Genomic DNA, 25,883 nt, shown 5'->3' with positions numbered 1-25,883 from the left:
CATCAGAATTTAGTCATCACCAAGCACGCGGTAGCTGGCATGGCTGAAGCAATTTCGGATGAACCACTCGTACATGGCCGTGCGTTCGCGTCAGCCGGCACGGGCACCGAGTCACAAGTTTGGCCGCTTTAGCCCTACTCTCCCCCTTGTTCTTCAAGATCGTGCTGAGAGTGCTCCTTGGAATCTTGCACGTTGCTGGGACATCCGACTTGTCACTGTGTTCGACCCAATTTATGATTTTGAGCTTCACAATGAAAGGCGAATTCTGCCGCTTCATTACGGCAACAATGCGGGAGAAGGCCCACAAGACGCATATATAATGAACCAGAAAAGCAGCGAGACAACTCGCACTTTCGCCATCTTGCATGACGAGGGCACAAGAGCCTCTGATTGGCTGTCTGAGCAGGCGCTGCAGGTGGGCCATGATAATTTTTTGCGTGGGGGTGTCGATGGCTCACTCAACGCAGCGCGGTCACGGTAGGAAGAGCAGTTGGATGGAACCGTGCGGCCGGGTTTCCCCTCCACCACGAGGAAAAGCCAACTTTTGGGGGCATTTTTCCGCTGCTTGACGTTCTATATATCGAGAGTAGCTGCTATTTTTGTTCGATGTAAGCGGAATTTTTGCTATATATACTCATTGTAACTGTACCTTGTCCAGAAATTGTTCGATATATAGAATAATTCGATCTAAACGGTGTTGACTCTATAAGGAGGAAGTTTATGTCCATCAGCTCTACAGCACAGCATCACAGTTGCACGCTGCTTCTCGTAGCCCGCAGAGCGCACCTTCACCTCCTTGGCAACCTTTTCATTCACGGGGTATGCCACTGGCATATCAAAGTACACAGCCGTCCGAACGGCTTTGCCGATTTGCCCAAGGTTGTAGCCTGCCGCTTCTCTCTTTCGCGGCACGTAGCGCTGAAAAGCTATCACTATTTCTTCGAAATCGCTTGGCAGATTCTGGGTGATTGAAGTCCGACGTCGGAGGCTGAAGCCGAAGCGCTTCATGAATTTCTGAAGCCGGCCCCGACTGGCTTTGAAATCCTTTGGCATTAGGCCTCGCTCCCTCGAAAGTTCCCTAGCTTTCGCTTGGAGCACTTCTGTTGTCATTGGAAGGGCGGCTGCTCTTTGCATCCGAACAAAGTCGGCCAAAACTGTAGCCACTTCGTGGTGACGGCCTTTCTTTGGTCCACTAAATGCCATCCTCGTTGTGGCGCATGCAAAAAGCTACTGTCGTTGTCCCCTCCAACGACGGCCGTTTTTCTTGTCGACGCCGAAGTCCCGCCCGGCTTGAAGGTTTGACGATGCCTCTGCGGCTATCACAACTTTTCACTTGAAAGCGGCACTGTAGTGGTATCTCCTGCTTGGTGCAATCGCGATACGGCCCACACGACACAGGTCAAAATGGCGACCTCGCTTGTGTACGGTTGGCTACTGGCACAACTAGTAGCAGCTGCGATACTGACTTCTCTAGACGGCGCTAGCTATGCACCGTATTTAGTAGTTTCAATGAAAAACTAGCGTGTCTTTAAAAATCCTCGAATCTAAGCCGACCCTAGAGTTTGGAATACGATTATTTAAAAAAAAAAAACTATCAGCCTAGATTTGAATAAATACGGTAATTCCGTAGAGAACAGAGCAGTTAACCAACACCTCTCTAGCAGTAGTATAAGTGGGCACACGTGGGCCTGCTAGCTCTGCCAGTTTGTGTTTGGCAACGGACGTGCCTTGTGCGCCGTTGCTTTTGTTCCACACTCCGAACAGCAACCTTCAACCATCAACCACGGACCACAGAAGCAGACTAAAGAGCCCAAGGAAGCTCTGCATTGGCTTTTGAAGCACAAAGAAAATGACCTGTTATGCTGCACTCATAATTCAACACAACTAGCCATTAAAAAAAATATACCTATCTTCTCAAGGTTGGCAGGTCTGCTGTTCGTAACTATAGCTTTCGTGGACTGCTCTCTAGTCCGCAACTATAACCCATCCTTGTGTTTGCAGGCGTGACGGCCCCAACTACGGCATGGGTGCAGCCAATGCATCCCCACAGGCTGCAGGACCTCACCAGGGCTCTGTGCTGATGGTGTACGGGCTCAACTCGGAGAAGATGAATGCTGAAAAGCTTTTCAACCTGCTGTGCCTCTATGGGAATGTTGTCAGAGTGAGTGCCCTTGTGTCTAGTGCGCTATCCAATGCTAAGAGGCACCCATTTGAGCAAAGTTGCACCAGTGGCAAACGGTGCAGGCATTACGAGACGAACCTGGAAACAGGAGTTCATTTCAATTTACTGTCTGTACTGTTTGTCTTGTCACTGTAAGCCAGCTATCTCAATTCTTGTACTGTTCTAAAACTATCTTGCTCTTATGCTGGTCTTTGTTATCATTTGTGCTGTGGAACAGTTGCAGTGTCTCCTGTGTCAAAACTGTGGGCACATTGCAGTATTTTGGGGACAAAATGTAGGCCTCGTAATGTGCACGGGTAGAGGGACTTCCTAACTTGCAACATACTGATAAATATCCTGTGGTCTCGGGTGTTTATCTATGCTGGAATGCACTACCTAGGTTCGTTTGTTGGTGTGGTGCACGTAGACCCCTGTTCACCTTTTGCACTAGGAGGACTCGGGAACCAGGACATGTTTGTTCTGGTGCCTTACGATATAGTCTTGGAACAAGGTGTCTTCTCTATGCAACATTGGAACTTTAAGGGGATATGCATACCTTCAAGTATATATATATATATATATATATATATATATATATATATATATATATATATATATATATATATATTAGCTAGAATAAAAACATCAAGGTGTAGCAGATTTATGTGTTGATTTTAAAATGGGAACCTTATACTGTAGAATTGGAACTCTCGGTTTATTCGAACTGACGCCACAGTCTTGTCGGAGTTATGTGTATTCCAATGGGCAAAAATGCCCGGTAATTCGAACATGCAAGCATTTGCGACAGTTAATTAGAACACACCGCACTCCAAGAATGCTCTCAGCAGCGCACCAAATTACACGGTGGTGCCTCTGACCAGCATCGCTCTGACCTTGCCGTAGAGGAAAGGCTTAAGAGAAACCCCTCGACGCCGTGCACTCCTAAAAAGATGAAGAAACCTGTCGAAAATTTTACTTGATCTAAAATGCCAAGGTTGCCGTTACTGCCTCGCACTGTAATGCGCCAGCCACGCTAGCAGCAAAGCGGACGCCACGGGAGGCATCGGCACTTGCATCTGGTTTCTGTATGACAAGACAGACCCAGAAGAAAAGGACGCGAAGGCGATGCCACAACAGAAGGAAGCACACCAACATGATTATGATCAGCAGCAATGACTTAGTCATCTCGATAAGACATTAATAATGATAAGACTTTAAGAATGCAGGACGAATAAGGTAAACGCGCTGCCTATCTGTCAGCAGACGAAGGGAAAAACGTGCAAGCACGCAGAGGGAAGAAGTAGCAGAGGCCCAGTCCTGGCCTGGGAAACTCTGCTGCTTCAGTGGCAGTAGGTGGCAGAGGTAATTGGCGCCATCCAGCAAGGGAAAGCAAATCCGCTTCCTTCCCGCCCTCGCTCGTAACTCGCTCATCTTCGACGGTCTCTGCGTGCACTCACCCCTGTGCTGGTGCCGCTGGCGTTACCAGCCCAGCGCCAGCTTAGCTTGCTCCTTGAACTTTCGTTTTCTGTCGTTATTGGGGAAGCGAGCATTGGGCAGCGTGGGCAGTTTTGTGGTCTTCGCTCACTGTGTGCTTGCGCGCCGCGATATTTGACTCTCATTGTTTGTGCATCGTGCTATGGTACACGAATACTTCAAAAACAAGTCCTTCTTTTAATTCGAACAAATATTCGGGCCCCTTCGAGTTTTAATTATTGAGATTTGACAGTATTAGTGTACATCACACAGCTGATTTTCGGTAGAAACTTCATAAGCTCCTTGGTAAAAATGACATTTTAAGAAAATTTACTGCGATTTCTTGGTTCCTTTAAGGGGGGATGAGGGTCTTGAAAACTTTTTTTTTATTTCTTAACATATCTTCCTGAAAATTGGCATGCAGATATATCTTTGAATGCTGATACCAAATATATATTCAGATTTTATATATCTCTTCTAGAAATGAAGACATTGCAAAATAATTGATCCCACATAGGTCTTTTCTTACGGGCCATTATGATAATTTCTTAATTAAAAAAACTAGTTTCAAAGAATAGCTTTCATTTCCAAGGGCCCACTGCACATCCTAAAGCTAAAGAAATTTTTAAAAAGTGATCATAGAGGTCGTGAATGAATAACAAAGTAGGAAGAAAAAAACAATGCAGGAGTAATTAGCTTACATCTGACCTAATTGCTAGCCTATTGGGTTTAATGAAAAATGGAAAGCTTTAGGATGTAGCTGAGGTTTTACTGAAAAAAATGATACCTAATTCAATAAAATCAATTGATGCAAACACTATGAAAAGTTCTGTAAGGCAAAGGCATTTGATCGAAAAAGCAAAGCTGAGAAAATTGCATTCAAAGTTTTGCTTACTCTGCCACTTTTGTTTACCTATCACATGGAAAAATTTAATGCTTTAGCATGCAGCCCAGTCATTACTGAACACAATAACACCAAACTCACAGAAATCTGTTCATGTAAAGATTGTGAAAACCTCTGTATTGCATTGGCACTTGACAAAAAAAAAAAAAGCTCAGAAAGTCGTCTTCACTAGCTGCGCCGACGTTCATTAGCTCGAACTTGCGGGAAGTCGCGGACTTCTTCGCCAATGAAGTTTTAATGTTGTCTGCGTACTTTTCACGCCCCGCGCACTCCGCGCAAAACACCGTGTCGAAGCGTTGAGCACGCGAGCTCGGTTCAGCCGCGTCCGTCGGCACCGAAGCGGCGTGCGGAAACGCCGAAGTCGACGTTAGGCTTAGCTCAGCCGGCTCGGCCGCTTTCGACGACACGGAATCCGAAGCGACTTGCAGCGTCTCAAAAGTTAGCATTTTCGACGGGCTTAGTCCAGGCGCATCCACCGGCACTGCAGAGACTTGCGGTAACACCGAAGTTGACACCGATCGGCACTGTCCAGCCGCGTCCACCGGCGAAGCTGTTGTTGGCGAGCTCAGTCCAGCCGCGTCCACCAAGGGCACAGCAGCTTGCGGCATCACCGAAGCTGTAGTTCTCGACGATGTAGTGCTCTTATTCCATGCGCGCCTCTTTTTGCTGACTGCTTTTCGCGTGCTTGCTTTCAAGCGCGCGTCTCGCGCCATCGTGACACGCGGAACAACGACACCAGGCACGCAAAAGCAAGAAATTCTTGGTTAAAAGAAGCGACTCAATAGCCAAAATATCTACAAGAACGATAAAGAAAAAGGCAGAACGAAAAATACTAGGAAACAAAGATGAATGCGAAAAATGACGTGCGCGCCGGCGAAAGCAGACGACGCGAAGGAGTCGAACAACGCGGCCGCGGGGCCGCGGCAGGCGTCACGGCCAATCAGAGGGCTGCGCCTCGGGGAGGCGCCCGTTTCACCCAATCAGCGGCTGTCTCGCGACGATTTCGCGCTTGAGAACGGGTGCCTGGGTTGCCGATCGCTCCGCTGCACGAGGGTCTACAGCGTGCCGAGGGGCGCCAGAATGGAGAGCGGGAAACCAGCTTTCAAACGAGACCAAGATGGCGCCGATCGGTTCGCGTCGCGCGGAGCTACGGCAGCTTGAAAATGAGGCAAACCCTCGCGCTTGGCGTTCAATTTCGGCTCACCGACGTTTCTAAATTGCCGTTTTTTTAATACTTCGAGTAGGAATTGCGCCATAATAATTTGTAGAGGCATAGTTGGGACATTAAAGACTTCAAAAACGCACTTTTTGAAAATTGCCGTTTTTGACCATTTTTCGAGATTTCAAGACCCGCGTCCCCCCTTAAACTCTCATCTTCCCCAATTTGGGCAGTTCTGTCTTCCACCAGCTTGAGTGCATATACAGTTTGCACATGATCCCAAAAAGCGGCTAGTTGTGTTCCACAAAAGGTGTTAGATTACACCAACTGAATGCCACCTTGGCAGCGCCAGCAGTGTGGCAAAAGCTTCAGTGAAGCCAGTTTCTTGATGACCTTCTGCTTGTTTTGTTTTCCTCTCCTTTTCCAGATAAAGTTCCTCAAGAGCAAGGACGGCTGCGCTATGGTCCAGATGGGTGACCCCTTGGCTGTGGAGCGAGCTGTCGGACACCTGAACAATGCACAGTTCTTTGACAGCAAGATGCAGCTTGGCTACTCCAAGCAGGCTTTCCTCAACGACGTGCAGCTGCCGTTTGAGCTGCCAGATGGCACGCCTTCCTTCAAGGACTTCATGGGAAACCGCAACAACCGCTTCACCAATCCAGAGGCGGCCTCCAAGAACCGCATTCAGCCACCCTCGCGCGTCCTCCACTTTTTCAACACACCCTTCGGCATCACTGAGGACGACCTCAAGAAGGTATACATGAAGGTGTAGTACCATATTTACTCGCATAATGAACCCACTTTTCTTCCTGAAAAGTGTTTGATTTTGGGGGAGGGTTGATTGCGCGGGAGGAAAAAAATGTTTTGGCAGATATTTTGCCAGATAGTAGCTGCAGGCTAGTTTCCCACAGACCCAAATGCCATTTCAAAATCTGTCAGTCTAACCTGCATGTGTGATCTCGAAACCAGTCACCAATAGCTCAACCTTAAGGACAGATTAGCGCTAAGCTTTCTGCGACGGTTTGTGGCCTGCTATGACGTTGGCCAGCGACAAACATGCAAACAGAGCAGTGCCTGCCACACAAACTTGCCATGGCTCTCGTAGTTTCGAAACCCTCAGCAGGTAGCGAACAACTCTAAACCCAACAGTGGATAGGTGCCTGCTCTGTGCCAGCAAGGACTACACTCGGGGCAGGCACGCTGAGTCGCAGGCGAGTCACACAAACTTAGCACTTTTCTCTGCAAACAAAAACAGTTATTCCTCGAAAGACAAATGAAGGGGTGGCGTCATTACATGAGTGGGTTCATTATGTGAGGAAATACGGTAATTTTGCTCATTGATCTTGCAAAAGTAAAGAAGAAACCCTTGAAAAGTGCATTTGTGTACATCTTCCTATCACACACACACCTTTAATGCGACTGCAAATCCAGCTGCTCCAATTTGCCTTCAGTTAGGTCTCATTGCTTTGGTTTAGCTTTGCTTTTGTTTTCTTTAACTGTGTATGAGCTCCTTCGTGAGTCATTTTAAATAAGTGAGATTTAGGGTGTGCAAATACAGTGGAACCCAGTTGATACATTCCTTAGTGTTGTTTTCTCAGCTGTCATGTCACATTTTCACAGTCCTGATCGAAAGCCCTTTAACTACTGTTCATTATGTTCCCATTTGATATGTCACCGTTTTTTATTGTTCTCGCTTCCTGCTTTGCATTTGAATACAGCGGTCACGTAAACTTGGTGCTGCAGAGGCAAATGTGGAAGTTCTGAGAGCTGTGTCGTTGTTGTTTTTGCTAGTTCTCTCAAGTCAGCTTTGCCGCAATGCAGTCCTGTTATGCACTGAAGCGCCAATACTAAGAAGGGAAAGAGCCACTGTCACGGCACAGTGTACGTGGTGTTGCATGCATGTGCAGGCAGTTGTGCACATGTGTGCGGAACAGTCTTGCCACCAAACTTGCCAAGTTTGGTCTACGACTCTTTTAGAATACAGCATGGTCTATTTTTACTGATAATAAATTGTAGCTGTAGACAACCTCAATATCTGCAACGTCTTGGCTAGCCGGTGCTGGAACATTTTGTTTTTTGTTGCGTTTTTTTCCAGCTTACCTAGTGTCTTCGCACAGTGAGAGAGGCTTTCTTGGCATTGTAGAAGGGAATGTATTGATATAGCTGAAATTATTTTCACAGTTCATGCAAGAAATATATTTTGTTTCCTTGGTGACCTGCAAAGTTCACTTAACTGAAGTTTTGTGTTTCTTGCCTCTTTTCTGAGCATGGGGAAGTCTTTAGTATTAGAAGTGTTTTTCTAAAGCATTTGCATTTAATTCAATTTGAAATTCTCTCATTTTGAGCACCCATAATAAGATTTCAATTTCTTGCAGCTGTTCGAGGACTTGGGCTGCCCTGTGCCAGCAACGATCAAGATGTTCACATCGAAGAGTAAGTCTGGTTTTTTTGTCTTTCACGCTTCTTCTCCTGCCTAGCAGAATCTGTGGCCATACATGTTTAACTGATGTGGCAGTCAATATCGTGGATGTTTCTGACCTGACCTTGCTCTTGCCTTGCAGCGGAACGCAGCAGTTCAGGCCTGATGGAGTTTGAGACAGTGTCTGAAGCCATCGAAGCATTAATCATGTCCAACCACACTCCAATCAACAACCCTAGTAAGTATAGATGGTTATTTTATGCCAAGGACAGAATCGGAAATGTACAAGGCATTTATAAATTTGGTATTATCGGTATTGGTCCCAGAAGTCAACAGGCATCAAAATGAATGCACATCTCTAGTTGTAGCCGAATACAAAAGTTGTGTTCTATATGGTACCGTGGAACACATCAAGGGCATCGGTACAAAAATGGCCGCATCCATTGAGAGCATTGGTTGCAGCAGGAGCAGTGATCTGCTTTCTATGTTCTAAGCGACCCAATGCCAAAGAGGTGCATGCCAAGCTGGTGTCAGTGTAAGGTGACAGTTCCCAGCTTTTGACACTGTTGTTAAGTGGCACAGACAATTTCGATGCGGTTGAAGAAGCCTGGACAACAAGCGGAGTGGTCAACCACTGCTCGATAGTCAACCACAAATTGATGAACATATGTGCAGATTCTAGTGGTCACTGACTGGCAGGTAATTGTTGAATTAATAGTGCAACAGGTTAACATGAGTGTGCACTCAGATTAAACTGTCAACTGAGTGTCAGTGCCAAATCTTTCTTCCATCATGTTAATGATACGAAAACCCCTCGTAGCCAAGGCCATTCTGGCAAATGTTCTGTTGTGAATCAAAGCACTGGCTACTGTGTCTTGGAACAAAATGTTCAGCTGCTGACGTCACTGGTCATGGCACATTGCTGCAGCTTTTTCCTTTACTGCTTCTTCATGGGGTAATGAAAAAAATGCAGTCGTGTGATCAGCACTCAGGATTTTCCTGTTTTCATCATCGTGACATGGGTAACCCGTAAATGGGTTTATGGGTGAGTTACAGCCAATATATGGTGGGCAGGTTTAGAATTATTGTCAATAGTTGATAGCACTAGGTGTCCGCTTCATGGTGGCTTCGGGTTGTTTTTTAGAATGTTTCCACCTGTTTTGCGCATGTTCTTAAATCTATGTGCGTCGAAGCAGTGCAGCGGGTGCATTTTTTTGCATTCTATTCCGCCAAATTCTGGCAAACAGCATCTGTCGTGGCAATGCAAATTGTACAGTGCCAAAAGCAAAAAAAAAAACAGCGCCAGTGGTTGACAGTGTCAAACGTGCAGTGCTGCTACCCACAGGCCTGAGTGTTTAAGCTTTTCCACGCAGAAATGAATATGACTGGCAGTTAGGTTTCTGAACTGAAAAGTGCTTCTTTATATTGTAAATAAAACATTGACTTGAATTTTTGCAGTTTTAGTTACTTACTGTAGAGTATTATATAACTGGCAGGACAACAGGAGCTTGCATATTGCACAGGCTGTGCAAAAATAATCTGTACAGCGGGGTCATATGGCGTGTCGTGTTTGGTGGCCGATTGGTTAATGTGAACACTTGGTTAGCCATGTTTTATGTCATTGTTTCATGTCCCTGTCGATCGCCTGAACATGTTCGTGCACTATTTCTCTTCTGCCCATTGCAGACGGCAAGTTCCCTTACATTCTTAAGCTGTGTTTCTCGTCGTCCGGGCCAAGGTACTGAATCCGGCCGGCCACTGCAGCTTCGAAGCGCCCTCGTCTGCCATCTTCGCAGCTGGGGGTTTGACATCGTCACAATTGCTTCTTCTTCAACACGAGAGACAACACGGGGGGAAGGGCAGCGGAAGACACTTTGAACAAGATGATTTAACAAACAAAAAATACACAGAAGAGGAAAAAAACACCACACACTCCAAGAACTCTCCACCAGTTACCGCCACCACTATCACCACAATAAACACAGCCAGTAAAGATAAGACACTCGTTGCAAATTTACAACTACTACACTTCATTCTTCACATGTGTATAAAACAGGCAAAACAAAGTGTGTGCAAACAAGTAACAAAAGAAAAAGTGAAGCTAAACTAACTCAGTTTTGATGCAAGAATTACGTTCACAGTTTGGTTTTTGTCATTCTTGAACCGGCTTTGCAATAGTACTTTTGCAAGTTCAATAGAAAAACATTTTTCATTCGATAAAAAGAAAGTTGTGGCCATAGTTACAGGCATGACACCGTGGTTAGCATGATCTTGGAACTAAAGCATAAGAGGCCAGAGACACCAACCGACGACACCACCAGACCTTACGTGTGCTCTGGCCATGGTCACTGGTGCGCACACTTAAGACAGCTGATGCATTGCTAGATCTTGCAAGAGATATGCGAGGGGCTTGCAGAATACTTTTCACAAGATGTTGCAATTGGTGGCTGTTGGCTTGCAGGAGCCTTTGCAAAACCTGTTTAGGAACACTTCTTAACCAAACTGTGAAAACTGTGGGCAAGACACACTACCTACCTTGTTTGTATATCTGATTGTACAGAATGCTTGAGTTGAGTAGGAAGACAAATAGGGCTTGTTACTGAAGTGTCCGGGGTCTATGAAAAATCACGAGTACTCTCTTCACTGTTATGTGCCTACATTTTCAGTTCCTTTTTTGTTTCCCCTCTTGCACTTGCATTGTGGCTCTTGGGGGCAAGACGTTCATTGTTGATAAAGTTTGCTTAGGCTGGTATTTCATGCTCAACACAATAGAGAAGCGTCATTTTATGGTCCATTTTGTCTTTGACGAAATGCAATCTCATTTCATTGGTCAGTCTCTCTAAAATGGATTTGACAATTCGTGTCAGCAGACTACATAAAATTCCCAGACGATGTTGTTAGACCCAGCAACTTCTTTACGGAGATGCTTTTACAGTAATGCCATAACTGGTGAGTGAAAGGGGCAAAGGGAAAAGCTAACTTAATGAAATACTGCTGGAGTTAAACTGAGTACGGCATCGAGTTGGCAAGTGATGTGTGTTGTTGTAGGTGTGGCTGGAATGCAGAGAGCTTTTTTGTTTCCCCTGTCCCATTGAGCAGACAGTTTTCACTTGTTGCTTTAGAGTAGCAAACATTGGAGGGCCCCAAATGACCCCCACACTTCAAACCGCTCAAGCTTGTTATGAAGAAAGTATATATAATATAGAAAGCCAGCAGCATGCCACTTCTGAACGTTCCATTCCAACACCTCTGCTGAGAGTACAACCAAACTTCAGGCATGCCTACTGTTGAGTTTGTGTGATTGGGTTCGCAGGCTGAAACTTTCCACTTCCTTATTCTGCATAGATTAGTTTTGCCGTCTAATGTTGCCGGAAGGGCACTTTGTGCTGTTTCTTTGCTCTGGGACGCAGGTATTAATGGCATCTTTTGCTAATCTGTTCAGAGCTGGCAACACAATGTTTTTAATAAAGAAAAACTGCAGTAGGCACCATCTGTCTTAGGAGGGCAAAAAAAATACTATTCCGCATTGAGTTGTCTTAGGACACTCAATGTGGCGACATTTTTTTTAACCACCTTAGGACAAAACAGATCGTCATTTCTCTTTCTAATTAGGCGGTGAAAAAAAAGTGCCTTGTTTAGGCATCGGCACCAGACAGTGCAAAATTCCTGATTCATTCTGGATAATGCACCAGGCTCACTGATTTCAATGACCATAAAAAGAAAAGGCCATTGATATGTGGGTGCATAACTGTCTCCTTTGTGGAATCTAGGGGATTTCAATCATCTTTGATTTCAGTTGTCATTGAAAGGGGCTGTGCGACTTGCCTGTGCTCTAAACAGGTTGGTGCCGGGGGGTTGTCACTTCTACCTGCATCCTTGAGCTATGCACCACTCTGTAGAGGCGTTTTGAGTTTGACCAGAAGCAGCCAAATATCATCAGTGCGTAGTTTTTTTTGACATTGCGTCGCATTAGTCATCCGCCGGCCTTCTCGTTTTTTAGCTCTGCTGGTGTCCTCTTCCTCCCACTGTGTTGTCCTCGTTGATCGTGGCATTCGCGTCTTTCGAGAGAGTTGCACTCTTGTACCCCACCCCTTCCCTTTTCCACACGTTTTACCTTGTGTGTCCCATGGCTTCCAAAGAGAATAATAGTGTGTCACCTTGTGAGTACTGCACCACCTTCATTTTTTGTGTCAACGGGTGCATGTACGGGAGCATTGAAATCATTTCCCCTTTGTTTTTTTTTTCTTCTTTTTTTTAAATTTTGTAGCTGTTGCGTGTGTGTGCGTGTGTGCATTTGCGCATCACTTGTTTCTTGTTACATAAGTGGCCTTTTCTCGTTCAAAGTAAGAAGAAAATGTCTTTTTTTTTTAATTTTATTTTTGTCAGGGTCGCAGGTTATTTTTTTTCTTTGTCATCGAAGAACAAGCAATTTCCCTTTTTCACTCTGTTACATGTGCATGTGCATCAGTGTTACTATGCTAAATGTATCTGGTGGTCTCTACTGAATAAAAAGAAATGTGACGATTAAAAGTGCCTCTTTGGTTGTCTTTCGCATCTTCAGGCACGGTGAGTGAAATCGACAGCAGAGAGAAAGCTTTTGAGCAGCCCCTGAGACTTGTGCTATGAACACACATTTGCATGAACATAAACTTTCTTTTTCTCCTGGAGTGTTCAGCAATAATCTCCCCTTCAGGCGAGAATTATGCATTGTCTATGAATGTGTCAAATTTACGCATCTTTATTTCAACGCACGCTATGCTCCACTGCAATAAAAAAATGACAAGTTGGTGCTTTGTGCGTATTCTAACAACTCTCTATGTTAGTGAGTACTTTAATTATTTTATTGTGCAGTCAGTAATGCTGTTTCTGCATAAAAAGTATTGAATTGTGTGCTTGAAGTTCATGCACAATTCAATTGTTGACCATGCATTATGACAACACAAAAGTTACTTCTATCTACATTGCTACCAGAATGTGTCATGTCAAACATGCTAGTACGTTCAACAAAGCTAATGTGTGTAGCAGCAAGGAACACGTGAAGGCACATTGAGCATGATGTTCAATTCACCAGAAGCTCAATGTCTACTGCTTTTTCTTGCCCACCATTGGACTAAACTGGCAAGAACAAGTTGCATCCACGAATGTGGATACTAGGGCTTGCAATTAATACAGGAAGCCGCCTTAGTGTAATTAAGGAAATGCTGTCACAGTTTTTACAGTTAATCGCAGGCCAACATCTGCGCCCTCTAGCGCAGTATTGTGAAAACACTAAAAACAAAAGTGAAGCAGCTCGTCAAGAAATGTTTCAACAACCTTTTTATCTACAATAGTAAGCTGTAAAATTGAAATCTGTTTAACAAAATTTTGCAAATCTGAATTCGTAGCCAAGGCATTATGCAGTTCTGGGAGTTGCAGATAATCAGCAGACAACTCAATCCAGATGTTGGATCGTGCAGCAGCGAGCATCGTTCATTGCGATCGGAAGTGTATGTATGACACCAGTTTAAAGGTGGTGCGCAAATCCCTAACAATAGATTTCGAATTAAATCAAGACAAAACGGGCAAATATAGAATGGAACTGTGGTCCAGGTGATGGTAAAAGAGCACAGGCCTTTTCGTTGTCGAGTTGGCTGCTTCACGAGCATTGCATGGCTTAATCTTTAGGTTTAGTCGAAGCAATGTGGCACGCTTCCAACAATTGCAGTTGTTGGAACACCCGGGATGAATAAATTGTATTGTTGCAAACTGAAGATGACGCCGAGGGAGGGTAAAAAGTTTTTCTATGTAAGGGTGAGGTGTTTCTGATGATGCACATGTCTACCTCAGAATGCACTCTGCCTCCACAAATGGAATGGTCCAAACAGTGATTAGCAAAGAGAAATAACCGCAGGTGTGCTGACCACCACCATTGTGCAATAAAATATAGTCCCAACATCCAGGAATGCAGTAAGATCCAGAAATGCAGCCACGGGTTTTCACAGGACAACAACAAAACTCTGACCCAACATACGCTGGCATCTGTGTGACTCAAGCTTTCATGAAGCAGTTGATAGAATGTTACATAAATTCGCCCATTTCGTTCCTTTGCCTTGGGCATAAAGGAAACCGGTATGTGCTCTCTCTCCTCTCACTGGCCACTTCCTGGCCAAACGCCTGTTGCGGGTGTGCGCCATTGTATGGAAATCCATTGTCATTATGAACATGCGGAGGCACTTCTCGGCCAATCCTTCATAGTGGGCCTGTACCATAGTAGAATGTAATTATCAACATGCAGCGATCACCCGATTCTTGGCAAATCGCCCATTGTAGGTATGCACAGTAGTATGGAAGTCATCTTAATCTACACACGGACACACTGCTTGACCAATGATAGCCTCTTGTGGGTGTCTGCCATAGTAAGGAAACCATCATTATCAACATGAGGTGATCATGTCGAAGAATGAGTTCACGGTAAGATAAATACCACCTGCTTCTTTGCCAAGTACCCATTGTGGGTAGGCGCCCATAGTAGGAAAATTATCATCATCATATGTGGCAACCATCTGAAGGAGCTAGTTGGCCTAGTGGTTCGAGTCTTGGGATGCTGTGCTGGTAGGCTAAGGTTCATCCCAACACTGAATGTGCTTTATTTTTAAAAATGAGATTTAACCTGCTTGGTTAGAACCTGACTTCCGACTGACAGGCAGTCAACCTACTCGGGCCAAACGATGGGATGTTAGGCAAAGAAAGCTTGATTTTAAAAAAAGCTCTGCCAATCCCATGTGCTGCGAGTATCAATGTTGTGTGAAAATTCTTGCATATAACTGGCTATCCAACATCGTTTGAGGTTATGCAACGTTACCACGTGGCACATGTAGGACAACTAAGAAATTTGTTGCGAGAGCAAGGTGACTACAATTACATTTATTGTATTCCGGGAACTAAGCGTTAAGGGTGTTATGACCTTTAACCTGTTATGACCTTTCACAAGCTGGGGCAAACCCAAAAGTAGGGCATTGGACTTGATCAAAACTTGGGCTAGTTGCTCTAATGACTACAACAGAAAGGCACGAAAAAAATGACAAGAGTACAAGGCACAAACAAAACACGTGGGCAGCAGCTCCTCATTCGTACCATCAAGGCAACCAAGAGTTGGCAGTTTGCACCCACTTGCGTTTTACTTGTGCCGTATGACCTTTGTCATCTTGATGAACCAAATAATGAATTGGCATTTGGTGCGTATGGTTGATTTGTCCCTTACACCCTTGTCTCCTTTTCATGCCATTCACATATTCATTGGTGTGGAGCACTGCTTAACTAGGCCAATTCCTAAGGTGGTTCACAACACGCCCCAAAGCCCTAGCTGCCACAACAGAAGCATGGTGGAATCTGGTGCACTCTCGAGTGTCGTATGCACACCAACCGTATCAAAGCACTAGTCTGCACGTGGGGAGGTGTGTGGTGTTACTCTCTTGTGCCACTTTCCATCAACTAATGGACATAAAGCTTTTGCACTGGAGAACCCTTGTTCATACCTTATCATCAGAAATGATAATTTTGTTGTAGAAGCACCAAACAACCATCAACAGCAACCTGGTGGCAGTCGTGATGTTGGGAACAGGCTGATCTAGCCTGCTGGTCGAGGCTGCCAATTGCTCCACCTGTAGCATCTCTTTCATGGTACATAGTCACCACACAAAATGCAAATGGAAGGCGTAATAATTATCTTCGGATTATCTTTCTATCACAAAGTGCCTGACAAGATGCATTAAAGCATCTGTTAGGGATCTTACAATTGGTGTGTACCACATGCCATCTAGTGAATATGAGGGGAGAGAATAGATGACATCACAGCAAAAATACTTCCTGGCAACACAACCGGCTTCTATACAGAAGCCATCGCAACGATGATGCAACTTGAGGAGGCACCTAAAAAATGCTGCGCATTCAAACCAAATCCAGCAAGCACAAGAAGCAGAGGCCATGAGAGGTACAATGCAAAAAGGTGCAAGCGCGACGAACCAGCCTGACAAAAAGAAGCCGAGGCGAACAGATGGCGGCAGAATTTTGCAAAATGTCCATAACGTGGGCAAATACAAAGAAAAATAACCATAGCTGCTGTATTTTTTCACAAATGCAAAGAAACTTGGTAGTCTTTCTCTTTAAAAAAAAACAGTATTGACAAAAATCTCATAGTGTTAGGGCCAGAACAACCAAACTTGCGCAGAAAGCCAGGATCATGTTTTTGAATTTAGTACCAGTTTACAACCAAAGCTGAAGGACACTGATGATGATGAGTCTCGTATCGTTCAATATCAACCCTGTTTGCTGATGCAAGTTGAAAATGAAATTGTGGCTTTAGACAACTCGTCAGAATTGCATGAATTGCATTTTGCTTTCTTCATTCGATTATATGGTACTTTATACAACAGTAGACGTCTAGAGTAATCACTTTGAGTTCTTTCAAGAAACCCTATCACTAGATAGAGCTTTCTCCCAACATGAAATTTGCCATATTTTCAGCCTTTATATTGATGACAGAACAGTGAGCAACATTGGTGAGAACTTACCAGCAATCGGCCTCCGTTAACAGCAAAATTTCCATGCATATTTATTCAGAATGACCAAACTTTGCTGTAAATGTTTTCATTCACACCTGCCTTGCCTGCCAGTGCACTCTGGCCCTGCATCGGCAGACCTCAAGTCATTCAAGGCTGTGATGGCCTCCGCACACGTCTTGATGAGGTTGCACATCTGGATTGATAGCTCAACACTGGAGCACATTTTCAGTTCCTGCGTGGCCCAGACCATTTTTCCCTGAACAGCTTGCATGGCTGCCACAACTTCCTGCTCTCGATGCGTCGAGTCGGGAGGCATTGAGGTATTCTCCACCATCTGCTGCTGGCTCCTGCACAACCCTGGGTCTCGCGATGCTAAAATGCATGGTGTCATGTTTTCGGCGGTCACAGGTGCTGTGGGCATGGAGGCACTGCTTGAGATGACTGTTGTAGCTCTGCGCGGGATCAGTGGTGGCGCGGTATTGTGATGCGTCTCTTCTGAGAGTGTGCTTCGAGAAGGGGCAGTCAACTCTGAGCTTGCTTGCCGTTCCTCGACGAGGCGCTGTGCTGCCACATCGGAGAGAACTGCAACGTGCAAAAACTTGTAATGCACTACTTGCCTACGAGAATACAGTGCGTTTTTACATACTCTGATCAGGGAATAAGCACACACTAACTCTGCCCATTGCCATGTCACCACTGCTGGTGAGCTGTGCATGTTGGTCAGCATAATCACAAGTACACTGGCTCATACTAGCTCCACTTCACAGGCATGAGACAGAGCGTTAGCGAGTGAACAAGAGTGCGAGTGGGTGTGTGTATGAACGGGAGTGGGTGCCTGGCCATTTGAGTGGACGTAAGTATGAACGTGAGTCTGGGCAAGTGTGAGCATGTACGTGAGTAAGTGTTGACAAGTGTGTAATAGCCTGCGAAAATTTTGGTGAGTGAGTATACCTATATGGATGTGCATTCCAACCAGTTTCGCATATTCAGCGGCAGTGTTCTCACTGCTTCCTTCCCTATTCTGAAGTCCACCGACACTCGTCACCATGAAATATAGGCCAAGGCCACCTTGCTGAAGAGCTGCTAACGTCATGTAGCCAAGACATCTTTTTTTTTTTTTTCTTTTTCGAGACAAACCATTTTCGGTTAGCGCAAATGATCAGGAAGCAGCAGATGGTAGAATTGGACAATGCCAGGCATTTCACTTTCTTAATGCATCATTCTCGACAGTGTTCCAATAACATGGACCGCCAACCAAGGCGCCAAGCCCGTTAACACACAATCGTTTCAACGACAAGCTTTAAGACGCTCACCCGGGTTGTCTTTGACGTTCTCCATCGTGTCCACCTCTGAACAAGCGATGCAGTACGATCTGCGCTGGCGGTCCTCGAGGAGTATGGTCTGCGGTTATACAAACAGGCAGGCATTTGGAGTGCTGGTACAATCGGAGGAACAATTAACCGTAAACTTAAATTTTACTCACGCTGCAGACATCGCAAACCTCGCTGAGCATTTTGTATCCTTTCAGAAGATAATCGCCCATAATGCCGCTAATCTTGTCCATTCGTTCTCGTCTAGCTTCGAGAACCTTTAGCTCCGCCTCAGACGGCGGTTTCCATTCGTAGTCTTCCATCTTCAGCACGGAGTCAGGGTGAAAACTGGCACCTGCTAGATCACCTGGGAGAGGACGGGCTATTCGTCTTTTTTCTCCAAGCAAATGTGCTACCTCGAGATACAGCTTCCTTCAAGAGAAATTGCGCACCAAGAGGGCAGGAACGAGTGATCTACAAGAACATGGAAGGGAGAATTATCAGTAAGCCGGGTTATGTACGAAAGCAATCTTTACAGATTTTACCATCACGATAGGAACGATCACGGTATGTTTTCACGAATTATCACGAATGCATCACGAGCGCCAATTTCTCCCCTGGTTAGTTGGTAGGGTTCCAAGTTAAAGCGTCGCCTTGGTAACGATTTTGTAAATGTGCCATAATTTGTAGACTAGCGCCTGCCGCGTTCCTCTATGTACTCTTAAGGTCTATGTAGTGATCTCCACTTGTGAAATAGTCTCGGCAAGCAAAAGCGAACGCCAAGCTTCACTTGTGCCCATGTCGTTTATGTTTTTCTTGTTCGTGCTTCGGTTTAGTAGAAGTCAAATCGAAAACAGCAGCAACACTTGGTATCCGCTAATTTCACGTCTCCCGTGAAAACAAGAACTCGTTGCATCACGTGGGGTTTGCCGGCGCCCGTTTAGATGCCGCTTGTTTTCGATGTCATTCTAACGAGCGTAGCTTGTTTGAGTCGCCGCGTTTCACCAGTGCATTGTTGGAAGTTTGAGGGCATTACGCGAAACTATGTTCACTCCGCGTCGTGCGGGCTCCTCCGGTGGCTCTTTTCTCACAACTCCTCACTCGCTGTCCAAAAGTCGGCGCAGTGGTACGCCGTTACCGTACGGCCGGTCGCCATGCGCGCCTGGGTGATTATCATTGGTTTCGTTTACGTATTTAACGTTTGTTTGTTGAAATATTAACCTCGGAAGAAAGTAAAGTATGACTGACGTGTAGTGCTCCCGTCACTTGTGTTTTCTTTTATTCCTCTATTTAAGCATGCTTTCGCTGACTCAACTTCAAGACAGCTCCCTGCACCAGTCCCAAGTGCTCGAAGAGACTGCAGACCATGTCGTCGAGCTCTTCGGCAACATTTTGCCAGTACTTGTCAGTGAAGCTCTGGTCGAGGCCGAACGTAAGCACAGACTGCTTAGCACGATTTTCTGTCTGCGGGTTGGGTTTCTTGAATCTGTCCCTTGGGAGCAGCTTTACCCGGTTGCCGTGGGCGCCCCTAGCTATTTATTTATTTTCTCGCTTTATTGTTGTTTGCTCGCAGCTGGTACAGATATCAGTGCCCGCATTTCGAGCTGTGGCTGGGCATGGCTCGTCTGTGGTCGAAAGTTGTTTGTGTGGCAGTACAAACAGGGATCTCGTAACAGAAGTGTAAGTATTCTACGTCTCAGTCTGCTATTTTGTTGTTCAACTGCTCTATTGCATGAGAGCTCAGTGATGAGCATTGTCACAGTGAGGCACAAGCGAGTCACATACACAGCGTAATCGGCGGCCACCATAATCGTCGAAGTTTTTAGCTTGGGAGGAACAACCTCTCGCCTGTTGGTGAGCATAGGGGGGCATGTGATGAAAATATTTGTTTTACATCTTGACAGCTGACCACTTTCCAATAAATTCTGAAGTAATTCCAATTATGTGCTCAGCCATTTTTTCTGCCACACTGATGATTAGTACTTGCCCATTCCATTCACAACGCAACCATTCATCAGTTCTCAAGATCTTCTCACTTTTCATCATTTGTCGGTAGCAGCACATGACTTCATATGGCTTATGGGAAGGCTATTTGGCTTAGCACTCTTGTTTTCATAAATAAAGACGAGCTGTTAGTTTGGAAAACTTTTGTGGACCGCACTAAGCATGCACCACTCCTACATACTCTGTTGGATCACTGTTAAGTGCCTGTAAGGCTGAAGGACACAGCATGCAAAAACAAATTGGTTGCATTAAGCAGTTTGATGTGCTCCATAAATGCCTTTGACAAAGATTTCATCTACAAAACACCATTGTTGATTTTAGTTCAGGAGTCTGGGTGATACAAAAAAAGGCGATGTTGCAAGAAAGGAAGTCGACGAGGGTGGTGATGCGGGCTTGTTGCTCTTTCAAATTAAATTGAGATAAAGTGCAGCATAACATTGGGACATGGGCACAAGAGGGAACAACAGACAAGTAACGCTCACTTTCAAGTGCAATTTTTTCTCCTTTCTTTTTGGGAGGAAGGGGGGGGGGGGGGGGGGGGATCATCTGTTACTATACCCTATTCACGGAAACTTCAATATGCAGACAAAGAGCATGCTATGAACGTGGAAAGAGCTCTCACAGTGACCACATTTCGATGGCAGCGAAATGCAAATACACTTGTGCACTTAGATTTAGGTACACATCAACGAACCCCACCTGGTCAAAATTCATAAGGAGCCCTCCACTACGGCACTTCTCCTAGCCTCAGTGTTGCTATAAATTCCATGGATCAATCAAAATGAGCTCTGGTTTATAAGCATGCATAGATGATAAACATATTCATCAGTGGTAATCAACATTGCTGTGCACGAGCACGATAAGTATGATGGCGGTTCCGAAACTTCCGACACACCAGGGTATTTTCTAACAATAGCTTCACATAATGTCGACAGTGTCGCATGCTGACTCTTCCACCAAGTGACCTGGCTCATCGTGCCGATCTGGTTTGCGTGCTGCTGAGGGACGAACTTGCTCCTGCTGCCCTGGCAGTGGCCCCGGCAGGCATCCTCCGCTACTGGCCCAACATTGCCCATGAAGGTTCTTCGACTGATGCCCTGGCAGATCTCCAGGGAGAGGAGTGCTACTCCCTCACCAATACACAGGTTGGTAGGCTTGGTAAAATTAATCTTTTCATTGGTAGTTCATTCTTGCTAACAGCATAGATAGCTGGCCAAGTCGGTATCATCATACCTGCCAACTCTGCAAAATATTGTTTGATGTTTACAAGTTTGGGCTCATTCTACAATTTTACAAATGTTGCATGAAGCTTTATGAAAAATCAGTTCTGTTTATGAAAGAGTTTTAAAGGGGTTGCAAGGTTGACCGGTGCATATTGAAAAAACAAGCATGCAAAATAAGCAGTGATGGTACCTGCACTGTCTTTGTGCTGCAGAGTAACATGCCATATGCCACAAGCACAGCAACCTGAATACTTTTATGTGTCTGCTCATGAGGTTCCACACAAGGAGGGTGATAATGCTGTGAATTCTGTCAATTCATACCAGTTATGCTGGATGCAAACCTATATTTAATACACCAAACAAGAGCCGAATGGAGTTTCACCTGTCAGTCTCTGACCATACCCTTAGATTTCTGGTCGTTAAAGGACACCAGAGGGGTACCTGCTTAAGCAAGTTTATCTAGAAAAGTTCCTGAAGCAGGCGAAATTTTGCAACAACACTGTTGCTGTAGAAGTCACTGTGATCAAAAAATAATTTGTTGCCTGTCAGAATCTGCATGCTGTTCCAAGTCTTCTGCTGCTTGTGTGTCACATGTAAAGCTGAATCATGCTTACCACCGTATTCAGAAATGCATCTTTACTTCAAGCTGACGCTTGACTTGACCTAAATGACGCCTGTCGTGAACGCGCCGCAGGAAACGCAATGAGCATCTTGGGGCGCGTTAGCACCAGGCGTCGTTTATATCACGTCAAGCATGGGCTTCAAGTTAAGATGGATTTCTGAATACAGGGGCTAATAAAGTAACTGTGTGTGTATGTATCACACAAAAGCCATGTGCTCAGGGCAAACTTTTTAAAAATGCGTGCCATGTTGGTAAACATTAAAGATCGTGGTGATTCAGTGGCTGCAGCATTCTGTTGTTGAACATGGGTTTACATGTCCACTTTTTGCTCTGAAGCTTTGCCTGTGTGACTGGTATTTGCCTCATTGTAACACCTGACTTAGTGATCAACTACGCAATGTAGATATGGCATTGTGTGATAGTCACTAAAATAGTAGGTTAAATATCTGAGGACAGTTGCTTCATTTGGGTGTAATTGGTGCATGAAAATAACTACTTCGATGCAAGTTTAAAACCTTGAATGTTTTATGCCGCAAGTGCAATATCTTTGCTAGTTTGCATCCTTTCATTTCTGTAATAGAAGTTGAGCAGATGCTAGTTGTAGAAGATTGAAATGAGCATACAATGTTATGTAGCTTTTTTGCCTCCTCCATAAGGTGCAAACACTTTCTGCATGTAACACAGGACATCATACTCCTTTCCTTCAGTGTGCTGGACCTACCTGTCACATTATTTCAGCAACATCAAACATTGGGCTGATTGGTACTGCATGATTCAAAATGTGATGGTGCGACTTTGGACGAGGCCATAAGAAGAGGAGCAGAAGAGGACAGCACTTATCCTCCTCTGCTCTTCATTTTATGTCCTCGTTCAAAGTTCTGCTGTTACTTGTGACCCCAAGTGGTCACCTGTGTGTATGCAGACGATACTTCACTGGTGCAGATAACAGTAGCAGTCTTCATTAAAGTATTCATTGTAGAGCAACCAGCCCATTGTTTCAAATAAGGAACAGGGCATGCATGCATACTGTTGCTACAATAGCGCCATATCACTGTTGTTCGTCTTGTGGGTCCGTGTGCTGGTTTTGGCATATTGATGTAGAAATAAGCCAATACAACAACATTGCAAGGTAGTGTATTGCACACTGTGGCATACCAAAACACTCCAGTGTCATTTGTCCAGAGGATGTGATTAGCTTGGAAGCAATATTTTTTACCAATCCTCAATGATTCTGGAATTTAGTTGCTCTAAGCTTGTTATCATTAACAGTTGCAGTCAGAGCAATGTCTAGCTGAGTAACCTTTTCAGGCAAGGTTAGGGTTGCAAGGTGTTCTTGAGTGTTCTATAAGTACTATGAAAATTGTGCAAAATGGGTAAAACTGTCTTCACGTTTAACAGTTCTTTCTTCATTTATTGATTGTTGTTTCAGAACTTTCTTGCTTTTTGTTAAGCACTTATTAAACCAACTTTTACTTAGGAGGGAGAGGGATGATTAGTTTGACAGTGCTGCATAAAGCAACATCCCATGCAGGCAAATACGTAATGACTGTCATTCTGTGCTCGTTACAGCCCATTGGTTGCATTTTGGCCACAACCACGAGCTCTCTGATGCTGGTCACACCATCCGTGGTTGATGGACAAGTAAGTTCATTAGCAACACTGCATATAATGACTTGATCTTTAATGATGTCTACATTGCAACACTTATTAACCTGATAAGCTGTTATCCCGAAGTGAAATTTTGGGAGGAATCTGTTTACTTTTTTTTTGTACACAGCATACTCTCACCGATGCGCACCCAAGTGGTGTGAACTTGGGGACACTAAGCGAAATAATATATCTAAAATTCTGAATGATCGTATGCTATGTTTGTAATGTCATGGTGAAGCTAATGTTTTTTATGGGATTTCTTGGTGGGGAAAAACTGAATTCAGCCTTTGAAATGTTAATTTTCTTCGCTGTATCTCGGCTCCCAAAACTTCTGTCGCCTACAGAATTTTCACTGTTCTATATATTTGTTCTAGGCTAAACCGTGCTGCATTCATACAACTTTAAAAAACCACAATACTGTTAGGGAAAAAAGAAGATTAATTTTTTTTTTTAAATTAATAAACTCCATAAAACTAAGTTTTGTTTCGCAGCCGAAGTGTACCACCTTACGTTTCTGCTGGCAGTTGCACTACCTTCGTAGAAGTGATGTGCAAGGTTTGCTCCAATGTGAATTCAATATGTCATGACCAGATTTAATTTGGTTTTCACTGTGATGCCACTACCTCTTTACGCAGACAGCACTGCTGATCAAGGCTCTCAAAGCACCTCAGGGACTCTTGGCTGGCATAGGCCGACGAGTCTCCTCCTTCATTTTTGGAGCCATGCCTTCTCAGTCGTCCGAAGCGGTGAGTTTTGTGCAAGGCCACGGCTGGGATAGCTCCCCTAATGCATCATCTTGAGGTTGGGATGAAACTTGCCCCTTCCATTCATGAACATTTCCACTTATTACTGGTCTAGTTCTAAGTTGTAGCAAAGAAAGAACATTTATGGAAAATCAAGTCTAATTTTCATCTTGCTGTTGCTATTATATATTTATTAATATTTGCTTGTTTTGTCTAGAACCGCAAGTCTTTATTGATTTCAATTCTACTGCTATGTCATGTTTCTGTGACCAACACTTACTCGTTAATTATTTCAATCTCTGAATATCGTATGGAGCCATTCATAAACTGGAATGCTTTTAAGGTTAGCACCAGGGTTCTTGCTTGCCTGTGACTCCTGTTCTTTGCAGACCTCACCTTTAAACATTTGTAATCACACTGAGAGAACCCTTCTCAGCCGTCAATAGAAAGGTCCGGACTGCTCAAAATGTTGCCCCAAGAAATCAGAATGCTTGTGAAGGTCAAAAATGAAGAGTAAAGAATGATTTAGAGCAATAAATCACACACTAGAATCTGCCGTGTTCTTCGGTTTCCAGAGGCACCTTGTGAAAGTGCTCGTGGAACCCACAGAAGAGGAGGAGGAGAAGTTTGTGTACGTGCTGCTGCGTAACACCCTCCAGAAGTGGTTTCTGGAAGAAGGAGGACCTGAAAAAGTGAGTAGTCATTCACTACTCCATAGTTGCCAGCTCGCCTGAATTTTTCGTAAAGTTCACGAATTTGGGATTGTTCTACAATTTTAGAAACATTGTATTTAGCTTCATAAAAATTTGTACATGAGAATGTTTAAGCCTCCTGAATATGTGGCTGCACAAAATTGCAAAAAAAAGCACCCAGAAAAGAAGGAACTAGGATGTTACCCGTGCTGCCTCCTTGTGGTAGTGCCAGGTGGCATATGAACCGTAAAGTACTTGCTTCGAGCGAGTTTATTCAGAAAAGTTCCTTAAGCAGGCCAAACCGGCAAGAGCAGAGTCACTAAAAGGGTCATCTAGAAATATTGTGGTGCTTGTCCATATCTACAGTTTTAAATTTGCTGCTGCTTTTGTCCTGCATCTAAATGTAAGTAGTGGTTAATAATGTGTGTATGTATTTCTCAAAAGGCGTGTCCTCAAGGCGTATTTATTTTTTTTTAATGCATGCTATTTTCCCCTCTTTATTCTTTGTCATTTTCTCTGGATATTTACGAAGTTTAGTATGCACGGGTTAGTAGCTATTGTACTTGCCGTTTTTCTACATTGAGCAAATGCAGTGACACCTCGTCTCCCTGCTAATGTTGCCACACACTGCTTCGTGTTCTGCTGCTTGCGTTAGCATAATGTATGCATTGTTTGAAGCCTTAAGGCAGCTAGTCTTCACGAAAAACTTTTAGGACAAAATAAATGGCTTCTTGGATTTTCAAGGCTTTATGTCAAAAAGCAAGTGTCAGAAACTGGCTCCTTGCAAAAGTGCACTTTCATTGTTGCCAAAAGTTCATTGTTAGCAACACTTGGGTGAGGACTTCAGAATTCATTCAACATGATGGTAAGGCAGACTGACTTCTGCGCCCCCAGAAACTAATCTCCATCAAGTGGTTTTAGCTTCTGCGTGAAAGACTTAGAGAAAGTGCACATCCGATGTGCTGCAGGTGTTTCGAGAGAAT

General features: G+C 44.5%; 3 protein-coding genes across 12 annotated transcripts in view; 2 read left to right on the top strand and 1 right to left on the bottom strand.

The window, feature by feature from the left end:
• The window catches only part of sm (heterogeneous nuclear ribonucleoprotein L), a 168,375-nt gene extending 155,729 nt beyond the window's left edge, over positions 1 to 12,646 (top strand). For 7 of the 9 annotated variants that reach the window (XM_070521651.1, XM_070521643.1, XM_070521648.1 and 4 more), the window contains 5 exons: positions 2,002 to 2,161; positions 6,125 to 6,463; positions 8,073 to 8,130; positions 8,259 to 8,354; positions 9,803 to 12,646. In XM_070521651.1, coding sequence (XP_070377752.1) covers positions 2,002 to 2,161; positions 6,125 to 6,463; positions 8,073 to 8,130; positions 8,259 to 8,354; positions 9,803 to 9,861 — 712 coding nt within the window. In that variant the 3' untranslated portion in view covers positions 9,862 to 12,646. The remainder of the gene's footprint in view (positions 1 to 2,001; positions 2,162 to 6,124; positions 6,464 to 8,072; positions 8,131 to 8,258; positions 8,355 to 9,802) is intronic. The other 2 variants (XM_070521644.1, XM_070521652.1) reach the window with 1 other exon arrangement.
• A 4,035-nt stretch (positions 12,647 to 16,681) lies between these two features.
• On the bottom strand, positions 16,682 to 18,613 carry LOC139047704 (protein ZNRD2-like). 2 transcript variants are annotated; one of them, XM_070521654.1, is made up of 4 exons: positions 18,512 to 18,613; positions 18,140 to 18,440; positions 17,970 to 18,057; positions 16,682 to 17,238 (listed from the first exon to the last, which is right to left on the bottom strand). In XM_070521654.1, the coding sequence occupies exons 2-4, from the start codon at positions 18,287 to 18,289 to the stop codon at positions 16,742 to 16,744; spliced, it is 735 nt and encodes a 244-aa protein (XP_070377755.1). In that variant the 5' UTR covers positions 18,290 to 18,440; positions 18,512 to 18,613; the 3' UTR covers positions 16,682 to 16,741. The 2 variants fall into 2 exon arrangements, with proteins under 2 accessions (XP_070377755.1, XP_070377754.1); XM_070521653.1 differs by having other exon boundaries at positions 18,140 to 18,571.
• A 204-nt stretch (positions 18,614 to 18,817) lies between these two features.
• Nup133 (nuclear pore complex protein Nup133) overlaps positions 18,818 to 25,883 on the top strand; it is a 41,653-nt gene continuing 34,587 nt past the window's right edge. Inside the window, exons 1-7 of the mRNA XM_070521642.1 lie at positions 18,818 to 19,132; positions 19,262 to 19,398; positions 19,540 to 19,646; positions 20,906 to 21,115; positions 23,385 to 23,456; positions 24,101 to 24,211; positions 24,784 to 24,900. Coding sequence (XP_070377743.1) covers positions 19,011 to 19,132; positions 19,262 to 19,398; positions 19,540 to 19,646; positions 20,906 to 21,115; positions 23,385 to 23,456; positions 24,101 to 24,211; positions 24,784 to 24,900 — 876 coding nt within the window. The 5' untranslated portion in view covers positions 18,818 to 19,010. The remainder of the gene's footprint in view (positions 19,133 to 19,261; positions 19,399 to 19,539; positions 19,647 to 20,905; positions 21,116 to 23,384; positions 23,457 to 24,100; positions 24,212 to 24,783; positions 24,901 to 25,883) is intronic.

This window comes from Dermacentor albipictus, chromosome 7 (genome assembly GCF_038994185.2).
Source record: "Dermacentor albipictus isolate Rhodes 1998 colony chromosome 7, USDA_Dalb.pri_finalv2, whole genome shotgun sequence".
NCBI lineage: Eukaryota > Metazoa > Arthropoda > Arachnida > Ixodida > Ixodidae > Dermacentor > Dermacentor albipictus.
This window is presented reverse-complemented; position numbering and strand designations above follow the sequence as displayed.

Excerpts from the sequence above, each read along its gene's own strand:
- LOC139047704 (XM_070521654.1), bottom strand. The coding sequence starts at position 18,289 with ATGGAAGACTACGAATGGAAACCGCCGTCTGAGGCGGAGCTAAAGGTT. Across the intron at positions 18,058-18,139 it reads AGGTTTGCGATGTCTGCAGC|ACCATACTCCTCGAGGACCG; the intron begins GTGAGTAAAATT and ends GTATAACCGCAG. Across the intron at positions 17,239-17,969 it reads GAACGTCAAAGACAACCCGG|TTCTCTCCGATGTGGCAGCA; the intron begins GTGAGCGTCTTA and ends TGCACGTTGCAG.